The 12,244-nt window shown below is 38.0% G+C and overlaps 1 protein-coding gene across 1 annotated transcript in view; it reads left to right on the forward strand.

The window, feature by feature from the left end:
* LOC127415120 (anthrax toxin receptor 1-like) overlaps nucleotides 1-12,244 on the forward strand; it is a 115,709-nt gene that overhangs the window by 87,393 nt on the left and 16,072 nt on the right. The window contains exons 16-17 of the mRNA XM_051653689.1: nucleotides 959-1,126; nucleotides 2,654-2,734. Of these exons, the coding sequence (XP_051509649.1) occupies nucleotides 959-1,126; nucleotides 2,654-2,734 (249 nt within the window). The remainder of the gene's footprint in view (nucleotides 1-958; nucleotides 1,127-2,653; nucleotides 2,735-12,244) is intronic.

The raw sequence follows: 12,244 nt of genomic DNA on the forward strand, positions 1-12,244 counted from the left end.
TACATTTTAAGTAGGGGGTACATTTTGTTAGTACCAACTAACATAATTTTTTTTTTTTTTAAAAAAAGTCAAAAAAAAAGAAAAACGTTTATGAATGATTACAATGGGGCAGCTCTTGAAATGGCTGACTTCCTAGAGAGACACACACAAAAGAAATAATACCAGAGCTATGTTTCAAACATCAATAAATCAGATCTTCCATTGTAATGTATACGACCATTCTCTCCTTTATGGCGATCAACGGCTGCCAGTAAAATACCAGAGTCACTGCAAGACCAGTGTTTACAATCGCGGAAAACAACCTAGTGTGCATTTTACAGCTCATCTGCTCTTTGAAATCCCTCCTTTCATAGAACATTCTGCCTGAACTATCAGCATTGCAGTGTAAGCATTTTAATTATCTCAGAAAATAAACTGTCAACAGCAACAAATACTTCTATTTGGGAAAAACAACTTAAAATATGCACTTTTATAGTTTTTGTAGCAATAAAGTGCTGCCAAATATACAGTGATGTCTAAAAGTCTTTATTTGCATGTAAACCTGAAAAAGTATTTGTAAATTAGTGAACATAACAGTTATGATGTAAAATGTAGAAAAAATTGTAAATAAATATGACCTAAAAATAGTGCAGACTAAGCAAATCTGTAACATTTGCTAACTCCTTTGTACAAAAGGTCTGATCTTGCTTCTATTGAATCACACATATTGAAGCTCTTTGGAACATTCTCAAATAATTTAAGTTGGCATGATCATCAGGTTTTGCACAAACTATATGCCAGCTCGAGTTCATGCTGACATACCATACCAAATGTTACAATGATTACAAGCTGTAAAACTTTTTAATAAAAACATGTTTAATTATAAATCAATGCAAAATAACATTTTCATTAGTGGTCTCAGACTTTTGGACTTCATTGTATTAAACATGTTCAAACATGTCCGCATTCCTCATTTCAGGTGCGCTGGGGTGAGAAAGGTTCGACTGAGGAGGGTGCTAAACTGGAAAAGGCGAAGAACGCGAGGGTAAAGATGCCCGAACAAGAGTTTGAAGATCTGCCAACTCGAATCTTAAATAACGGCATGCGGAAACCTCCAGGCCCTCGTAAATGGTACTCGCCAATTAAGGTGAGAAGAACAATGCACTCTCTGGGCACAGGATACATGTACTTAAACTCAAATTTCGTGTTTAAGATCTTGTTGAGAAAGGGGAAATGTTGAAATCTTAAACACTTAAGAGGCATTTTATTTTTTTACAGTAATATTTCCATTTATATTCTTTTTAGTCCACTGGTAATATTTGTCAAGGTTTCTTGCACTAAAAATGTCAAAATGTATGGGTGAATAGTAAAAATTGCATTTGGCTCTGTGAGACTAAGGGAACATAGTGCTTAACCACAGTGACATGAATAGAATAAGATTGTGTAATATTACCATGGCTCTTGGATGAGAATTCTTCGGACAGTTGTACATGAGTAACCCCTCTACCAAGCACTTTTCCTCCAGAATTAATTTGTCTATATAGATATGACTTGAGATGTCAATTAATGCTTGTAATCAAGGGTCTATGAAGCATAGATGGAGTGAAGTATACTGTATGTGGCATTTGTGCTCCGGCAGAGAATCAGCTCATCAGTTCATATGGGACATCTACAGATGGAAATGTGTAATATAGAGCAGAAACTTATTATAGTCGCCTCCAAGAGACTTGGGCTGCAGAGCCAGCACATTTATTACACGGAAAAACAGGTTTCCCTCATTTCACCCCATCCCCGCTCACTCACTCTCATAGTTCTCCTCTCACTGCTGTCTAAGAGTTGGAAGCGCTGCCAAATCTGTCTTTTTTACTTTATGTATGTGCTTTTGTTCTAAGTCTTTTTCTTCTGGTTATTTATGTCCTCTTTTATTTGCTCATCTCTCTGTCTCTTTCGTCTGCCTGTTTAATTTTTATTTAGAAAGAGGCCATGTGACCAGTACTATATGTAAGACTACGTTAAAAGGATAGTTCACCCCAAAAATGAAAATTCTCTCATAATTTACTCACCTGCTGAACACAAATTAAGATTTTTTTAATAAGAAAACTTTGATTCACTCTAAACTGTAGCTTTGAGTTTTATCTACCTCACTTGTTAATGGGAACAGTGAGCCAGAGAGGCCCCATGTGGGGTGTTGAGTTTAGGTGACAAATACAGGAAATATCTTTATTAATATAACCCACTTTCCCAGAGTTCAGTGAATTATCAATGTGCGGAACAAACTGAGGGGAACTTTTCTGAACCATTTTTGCCACTACTGTTACGCAACTGGTGTCAAGGTGATTTTAATGGATGTAAGAAGTCAGTTCCCCTTAAATTCACTAACAGAGTCCTAACAGAGTAACCACAGGTGTATTTCATCACACATGTTCCATTAACATTTGACAACTAGAAATTGTCCAAATACTTTTTGTCTATATTTTTTTAAAGTATATATTTTTTTTTATAATTTCAAACCTAAGAAACATTTTTTAAATGTATTTATTTATTTATTTTATGTTTTGCTTCGTACAGTACATTTATAATTATGGCTTAAGCGTCCAAATACTTCTTTGGACCACTGTAAACTTGCATTTTTAATCTTAATTTGTATGTATTGCATGTGTGTACTGATCCACAGGGAAAACTGGATGCATTGTGGGTACTTCTGAAGAAAGGCTACGACAGAGTGTCCATCATGCGACCACAACCAGGAGACAAGGTAAAGTAAACTCTAGTCTTTATTGTTGAACCCTTTAAGCTCTGAAGGTGTTTTTAAAGATTTCCTGTTTCAGTGGTATACACAAAATTAAAGGCTTACAACTCGACAAAAAAAAAAAAAAAAAAAAAAGAGGGTCAATTGTTTGGTATCATTTTAAAGAAAACTTTGCAATAACTTTGCAAAAAAGCCTAATAAACTTCTGAAAAATCACAAAAAAACTTTAGCCAAAAATTTACATTTTTTTCTTGTTTTTCTGATTTTACATTATATATCTTAGGGTGTAAATAAGTTAGCTCTGAAAAACAGTGTTTGTTTTGTTCCCAATCATGTCACATCTATCTGTATCTGTTTACAATTTTGTGTTGATACGACAAAGCAATCAAAAGTTAGAGCATTACAAAAATTATTTATCCTAGTGTCCAAAAACATCTCCAAGTGTCCAAAAGCCTCTCCAAACAAATAAAACATAATAATTTTACATAAGAACTAATTACACATGCAAATACAGCAATGACTAAAGGTATGCTCTTTCTCCAAAGCATGCAGGCATGAGTAACAAAATCTCATTCAGTTCCATTCTGTGTCATTTGAGCCATCATTGAGTCTGTGTCATGTACTTGGCACCATCTCCCTGTGGCCATATGTAATTACAGTGAACGATCCTCTCTGCCATATTTGGATGACCTCTGGTTGCAATGATCTGAATGTTAATATGACTGGGTTAGCGTTCCATGATGCTAGACAATGTACTACATAATTTCCGATGAATCCATCTGATCTAGTAAAAGCGAACATGTTATTAGCCAGATAGCACATTATGTACTATATGCACATTGATTATCTGATGATCTTCACATCCGATCACGTTGTGTGTGGGCTCGTTTTTGCAGGAATTCCCTACTCTAAGTAATGGTATGTGATATTTTATGTTCTGTTTATTTTTTGAAGTTATAAGCAAAAAATGTGGCTTATAAACAACACCTGTTTACATGTAACATGTATATCAAAAACATATACTTATCTATTACTCGCTATATTTTTTGTCTGTAAGTAAAACAAATAGACTGGTTGTATTCTACTCTTTGAGTGATTTCCAACGACATATGACACATGACTATTTGATCAGACTGATGTTTTAAATGATGACAATAATATGTACAGTGCAAAATCTTTAATAAACTATCAAAACAGAACACTTCTGATTTGGTTGAAAATTTCAAAGCACTTGTTCATTTTTGGTCATACTGCTTACATACATTGTAAAGTACAGCTTCTAAGCTTTAAAACGATAAATATTTTCTATTTGTCAAGATTGTAGTTATTCATTTTTTTATCACTATTTTTCTCAGCGGCCTAATCCAAGCTTAAAAGGTTAAAGGTGTTGTAAGCAATTTCAGTCATTTTGCTAACTTCAACAACATGCCCCCTCTCCAAAACCAGGCCAACTTTAAACATCAAAGGACGTCTCCATCCATTAAATCTTATCTATTCATTTGAAAGCAATTTCAATTTCGATACATTTTTCACAGTCCAACACAGTCATCTGCTAAGTCCTTCTTAAAAACTGTCAGTCTCGTCAATACCACTTGGCTTTACTAAAGTGTGAGAAAATGAACATGGATGGATACACATAATAGATTTAGACAACGTAGATCTAAAATATTATCTTTAGATAGGGCAAAAAATCTTGACCCAGGAAACAACTGCAGGAAAAATGAATGCAGGAACTAATAATGATAAAGCTGTTAAAATTTAATGATTTTGCTTTGCAGTAATGGAGGAATATAGCACACAAGAAGTATGGACTGTTTTTATGGTGCTGTCTGCTAAATAACTCCTTTTGTGTTCCATGGAGAAAACAAATTAAACATTTTATACATGAGGGAGAATAGAGAACTAAATAAGTGTGCAAATTTATGCTACGTAATGTTTACTCAAACAAGGCCAACATGACCAAAAAATATAATGAATGTCAACAATAAATGATGAGGTCAGACACAGGGACACACGAATAGACTTCCGCTCAGCAATACGTATTTCACTCCCTGCTTCTTTCATACATTTCTTAATCCTCAGATGAACTGAGAATAATAACAGACCAAGAATAAAATCCCAACTGCTGCATGCTGGTTTCTTGCACCAAGCAAATAAACAGAGGAAATGCATATCATATATCCTAAATGGCAATGAGATGTGCATGAAATTAAATACAACGTTCTTTTGGGTGGACTAAAGAACTATTGTATTTCTTACTTATGCAAAAGATGAATTGACTCTAAAGTTGAAGGCCACTGAGGACAAGACTTCATCTAAGAATAGTAGGGCTTGCACTGACTACTTTACTAGTTGATTAGTTCTGCCACTAGTCAAAGCGTTGCATCTGTGTTGACTAGTCGTGGATCATGTGAGTTCAGTTGCGCTTGTTCTGTCTGGTGACCAATATGATCACATGGGAAATCTGCGTGTTAGCTCCAAAAAAATGTCACACAAATTCGAACCGGATGTTTCAAATTCTGGACAAGCGCCACCATACGGCAAATGTTCATGCCACAATAATTACATCTTCCCCCTCCAAGCTCCAGCTAGCTAGATACTACATTTGCAATGTAGTAAGTGAAAGAACGCTGTTTTGTGTGGTTTGAGTTAGGTTTAGGGTTTGGGTTAGGAGAATATAAATGTAATTACTACTCAAATGTTTCCAAAAATCTAACATGCTGTGCCTTTCATGCCACTTACATACAAAGAAGTAATAAAAGAATGCACATGCAAGGGTGTGCACTCGCTTACAAATGTAGTTCAAGCTTCACCACGAGGGAGTTCGGAAATTCGGAAAGCAAAGACCGATTTAAGCAGACAAAACATTCTACCTCCTGTCGCCAATTTCCCCATGAGTTTCTTAGGAGAACCATCACATCTTGTTGTCTAGATATTATATCATCCTCTGGTAACAAAGGCGCAAATTGCCTTATTAGAGAACAATGTAAACAAATGTTTTGCATGAAACATCAGTTAGCATCAAATCTAGATTGTAAAATGCATTGCAAGTTGTACTTGAAGTAGCCTAAACTTACAGTAAATAAACAGCTCTTGCAAGCATGTGCTAAAACAATCTGCCATTTTCTTTACCCACAAAGCGTGTGCAGCTTTACTTAACCAAAGTAAAGAGAATGTCAACAGCATCATTGTGACTTTACGCCACGTGCAGAGGGTGTTGTCATTTATGGCAGTGAAAAACACAGCAGAACTCAACACCCACACCTTCATTTTATTTCTGAGGAGCTAGCTAGCTGAGTAGCTCTACATTTCATATCCCGCTGCTTGTTTGGAGGGTCAAACTGTGAGCCACATTTGGCTTTAGCTTTGCTTTGCCGGGACCTATTCGTTATAAAGGGAAATTAAAAAATATTTAAAATATATAAACACACTGGCTCATGACAAAAGTTTCAATAAGTCAGTACACACTAACATTCTGGTTTTACCCACAAACTTTCAGCCATGTTGCCATGCTTTTCTTTAGAAAGACAAATGCAGTAAAATTCTTTGGTAAAATGAACGATAGGCTACACAAGATTTTAGGTCAGATTTAAGCTGTAGGCTATTATCAGCATGTATGCACTACATTTGTCTTGTTTCTGCATTGTATAGAGCAAAACATTAAAGACAGTGGGGAAAAAAATACCTAATTATAAATAGCGTAAGTATGTACTGTCTGTTGTTCGAGAAATGAAAACCTGACAGATGTATACATACAAAAAAATATTTTGTAATTAATGCTTGCCAAATAAGAGCGATCTCTAACGAGTTGGGCTCAGGTGCATTCAATAAGGCAGAAAATCAGATCCAGGTGGGGTTTCGTGATAATAAAGTGGAAAATTACGCTGTAAAAGTAACTTAACTCACACTTACATTTACACCAGCACGTATAATCAACATTAAGTAGAACTGAAACTGGACCTGGCACGTCCAAAGATGCAAAATTAATGCTGAAACTTCTACCTTATCTCCAGAAGTTGTTGGCTTGTTATTCATTTGACATTCGGTTTCACCTACCCGTGCTCTCTGGAGCCGACAATTTTACAACAATATCATTAGCACAGTTAGGTTAAAGAATATATGACTATATCATACAAGCATAAAACATTGAACTCAAATGGTCAACGCTTGCTGTAGCTGGAGAATTATGCCTAAAAATACTCCAGTGGGCTTTTATGATCTAGTGCTTGTAAGGGACCGTCTAAAAAAATTCCACCCACAGCACTAAAATGTCAGAAGTGTCCAAGTACTCATTTATTTATTCATTAAATTAAAGTGTAATTTATACATACAATTTACAATCTTTAGAATGTGTAAATGTTGTTTTTAATAAAAGTGTTTATACCAGTGATGTTTTAGTACAGTGTTTGGATGTTTCAGATGGTATCTGCACCATAAACGAATAATTAATTAATATTGAAGTTAAATTAAATGCATTGATGTTTTGTTTAATTATAGTTTGTTTGGTCTGTTTATTATGATGAGGGGTCACTGAACTGTAAAATGAGAATACCATTCTTACAATTCTACCACTCTACAATTCTGATGTAAAAGGAGGAGTAGGGGAGGTGGTGGGGTGCTGGGAGAACTGACGTTATGACGAGGTAAGAGGTTGCTTGTATATACAGGTAATTATTTGGAAGATTAGATGGGTGTGCTCCTCTCGAACTTATGTTTATTAACTTAATTTTTTTAAAGAAATGTACGATTTTTGTGTTTTTTAATATTTTTGTTAACTTTGAAACTGTTTTAAGTCACGAAGTCTGAGTCATTTGCATTTCTGAGATTTCTTTTTTGATAATCCTGCTCTATTCACGTGTCCGGTGCACATGCATTGCTGCTGCTGCAGTGCACCATTTTAGAAGAGAGATCACTCCACACGGACATCTCATGTCTTAATTATTGTTGTTACCCTGCCATCCAGAAGACATCTCTTCGCAGACTCAACTCAGATCACCTAAGTTAATCTAAAAGCCAACTAATTCCACCTCATGTCAACCCATCTCAAACCTTCTTGCTCTAATTCATCTAAGCTCATCACTACTCATCGCAAGCCATCACAACTCCTCATAGCTACAGACTGGTATCCTTTTCTATTCATTCTTGATCCTTTAAGTACATTGTACTAAAGGGTTGTGAACATTGAGATTTCATGTTCACTGAACTTTCATTGAATTGGTCTGAACATTTGAACAAAGACATTGAACTGAATCTGTTCTGAGAACTGATTTTTGTTGAACTGAATCACTTAAGTCATTTGAGTGTCTAACTGAACTGAATTGTTTGAAGGGTTTTGACTGAACAACTGAGTCAATTGGGTGAACAATTGAGTGGTTCTATTGTATTTTGCCTATTTTGTGAAAACTTAACTGACTTTGAGTATTGACACTTTGACATCAAAAAGGGTGACACTGACAAATCATTCATTTTATTAAACTTTTATTTCATTGATACATTTGGTTCACTTTTGATATCTTGAGTCCAAATTCTACAGAGAACAAAACAGACCTAAAGAAAAAAAGAGAAAATGAATACTGTTAAGTTGTTGAATCTAACATGTGTTTTGCCTTTGAATGTTAACTTGGAGTAGGGGCGTCTTACTTTCTTTATTAGGTTTGGGGAGGTTGGGGTATGCAAGGCCAGACTCCTACAGCGCCTCACACATCATACACTGTACACTTCAGGAAGCCACCGTGTAGTACATACTCACCTGAAGCCCACCTTTCCGATCCCTTTAGTGTTGAGTACAGTAAGGTACGAGAAAACATACATAAATTTGTGTATAGAGACTAAATGTACTGGGGGTGGGGACAAAGATCCTTTTGTTTCTCAGTCTTCCAAGGTAGTGTTGCATTAGTACAATCTACAAGGCGGGGCTTAACTCCCCCGCTACAAAGTGGCATCACGAACAGGATAGAATAGCGTAATTTTTAGTTGTCACACGTCCCAGGCCTACAAGTTGAAAAAATGGCGGAACTTGAAGAATTAAAAAGAGCAATGGCGGAGATGCAACAGAGGTTTGTGGTGCAGGCAGGAGCACTTGAACAAGCCAGAATTGAGCAAAGAGAAGCTCTATTGCTAGCAGAGACTGTAATTGAGCAATAGGCCTCTGCATGAGTAACCCCAACTTCCATTTGCATTCGAAGAGACAGAAAGCTACCAGAATTCAATGGTTGTACTTCAAAGCTAGGTGAATTTAATATTGAAGAATGGGTTGCATCAATAAAACATGCCTTTCAAGTTATGAGAGTCCCTCCAGAAGACCATGTAGAACTAGTGAAAACACACTTGAGAGATGTAGCCAAAGCAACTGTGAGATTCATGCTAGATGGAAAAGAGGATTCTGCTGAGACCATCTTCAATGTACTTCTTGGCACTTATGGAGATAAAGTGCACATTGGAACACGACTCAAAGACTTCTATGATAGAAAACAGATGCCAGGAAAGACAATACGCTCATATGCTTATGACCTACGAGAGAGGCTTAGCCGAGTTCAGCGCAGAGAGCCAAACAGAGTTCCTGATGCTGAGAGTGTGTTAAAGGGACAGCTGGTCCTTGGTCTCAAAGATGATTTTCTGAGACATGAAATGAAAAGATGAATTAAAGAGGACTCAAGCTTGACTTTCATCTAGTTAATGCAAGCTGCAATAACCTGGTCCGAAGAAGAAGAGACACAAGAATCAAATATTGTAAAACCTAATGCCCGTGCCAGAGGAGTGGTGAATGCTGCTACAGCAGAAGATGCTCCATCTGCACTAATGTTAGAAAAGCTGCATGAGACAATTGACAAGATAGCTGCTCATCAAGAGGAGCTTTACCAAGCAGTGCATGGGGATGGCAAGACCAAATCACAAGAAACCCGTCCAAAAATAAAACCTTTAAAAGACAGTGAAGGCAGATATATGTTATTCCTGTGGTGAACCTGGGCAGTCGGCGTTGTTCACAAAATGGTGGATCAGTAAGGGGACCTTCTCCATCCCAACACTCAACAGATACAACTGAAGCTGCAGAGAAAGTTCCAGTAGGTGCTGTGCAGAAAAGCCAAGGCCATCCATGATCAGAAGTCATTAAGCAGAGTGGGTAACTGATGAAGCTGCTGAAGCACTAAAGGATGGTGTGTTTGGAGATTGCTTGACCATTGAAGTTAAGATAGCTGGTGTCAAGACAAACTGCTTGCTAGACACGGGGTCAGAAGTGTCCACCATCACAGAGCCACCATTCAGGACACACTTCGGAGAGCAGGAATTGAAATTGTCATCTACTCACTGGGTTCAACTTACAGCAGCTAATGGACTTGACATTCCTGTCTTGGGATGCCAGCAGGCTGATGTAGAGTGTATGGGGAAAGTGCTCCATGGAAAGTGTATCTTCGTTCTAACAGACACAAACCCAGAAGTGACTTAAATGAGAGGATTGCCTGGAATAATTGGAATTAATATCATCATGGTGTGAAGACCGTAGACAAGTACTGTCAATATTAAGAGGCCAAGATCAGGAGGGTGCTAGCAAGTGTCAAAATAGAGGCTGGACTTCTGGGTCCTGATGGCAAGATCGGTTTTGTCAAAGTTGCTGGAAAATAAACTGTCACAATTCCCCCTCTCAGTGAAAAAGTTCTCAAAGGATGTTGCAGAGTGCCACCTAAAGTAAAGTGTCAGGTAATAGTGGAGCCCACAGCTGAAGCAAGCTTACCATAAAGACTTCTAGTTGCCAATGTCCTAGCAAAAACAGGAGGAAAAGTTCCTGTCAATGTGATGAATTCAAGTGAGAAGCCCATTAGACTTACGCCAAGATGCAGACTTTCAACGGTGTACAAGCCACAAGAGGTGTTGCCAAAGAAAATGCTAGAGTTTGAGGAAAATGATGGAGTGCTTCATGTCGAGGAGTTGACACACATCCAAGCTTATGAGGCTGTCTCTGCACAATTGTCAGTACCAGTCCAATTGAACTATGAAGGACTCACTCCAGCACAGCGTGAAAAACCGAATGAATTGTTGTCAAGACAGAGATGTATTTTCAAAGAATGACTATGGCTACACCACAGCTGTTAGACACAGTATCCCAACTGGTGATGCTTCACCAATAAAACAGAGACACCGCAGAGTTCCACCACAAATGTTCCAAGAATTCAAAAAACATGTACAAGATCTTATGTTCCAAGGAATTCTCAGAGAGAGCAGTAGCCCTTGGGCATTGCCAGCAGTCATAGTTATTAAGAAAGATGGAAGTGTGCACTTCTGTTGTGACTACAAAAAGCTGAACAAAGTGACATGCAAAGACGTATACCCTCTTCCAAGAGTGGAAGAGTCCCAAGACGTTTTTGGCAAAGCTCAGTTGTTCTCTACACTTGACCTAACCACTGGTTATTTCCAAGTAGCCATGAGTGAGACAGATCGTGAGAAGACAGCCATCACTACCCCATCTGGGCTGTTTGAGTGGTCCCAGATGCCCTTCAGGCTGTGCAATGCCCCGGCCAACTTTCAGCACCTCATGGGAGTGGTGCTGGGTGACTTAACTTTTGACATCCTCTTACTATATCCAGATAATATTATCGTGCTCTCAAAAGACTTCAAGAGCTACTGCGAAAGACTTGAACTGGTCTTCAAACGGTTGAAGCAGCATGGTCTAAAGTTGAAGCTGAGCTAATGCTTCCTCCTAAGACCTGAAGTGAAGTTTTTGGGTCACTTGATCTCCAAAAAGGGAATCCAGGTTGATAATGAGAAAGTCAGAGCTCTAGATACATGGCCTGTTCCCAAAAACATGAAAGTAAGACAGGTTCTTGGATTTATGAGCTATTACAGATTTGTGCCAAGATTCGCTCAGATAGCCAAACCAGTGCATGCACTCATTGGCAACAAAAGCAAAGTAAAAGCCTCTGTACCTTTAAGTTGAAGTGGAGAGTGTCAGACTGCGTTTGATTAGTTAAAACAGTGCTTGATGTCACCTCCAGTCCTTTCATATCCAGACTTCAACTTACCCTTTATCCTCACCACTGATGGAAGTCATCTTGGTCTTGGAGCCATGCTCAGCCAAAAGCTGAGAGGAGCCGAGTGAGTCATCGCCAATGCAAGTAGAGGGTTGAGAGGATCTGAAAGAAATGACAAAAATTACAGCGCATTCAAATTGGAGTTGCTTGCACTCAGATGGGCAGCAACCGAAAAGTTTAGAGAGTACCTTATGTTCTCCAAGTTCACCATTGTTACAGACCACAACCCACTGCGTTATCTGGAGACCGCTAATCTCGGGGCAGTTGAGCAACACTGGGTTGCGCAGTTGGCGGAGTACAATTTTGAGGTTTGTTATAAACCTGGATGACAAAACACAAATGCTGATGCCCTGCCAAGGATTCCCTCCAGCGAGGAACCTGAAAGAGATGGTACAGAAAAGGATTTCATCCAATTTCATTGTGGCCAGCTACTAGAGTCAAAATGGAAGACCCAGATATCCATGTTGCTGTGCAAGCATCCATAAGAAATGGA

The sequence above is a fragment of the Myxocyprinus asiaticus genome, chromosome 24 (assembly GCF_019703515.2).
Source record: "Myxocyprinus asiaticus isolate MX2 ecotype Aquarium Trade chromosome 24, UBuf_Myxa_2, whole genome shotgun sequence".
Taxonomy (NCBI): Eukaryota; Metazoa; Chordata; class Actinopteri; order Cypriniformes; family Catostomidae; genus Myxocyprinus; species Myxocyprinus asiaticus.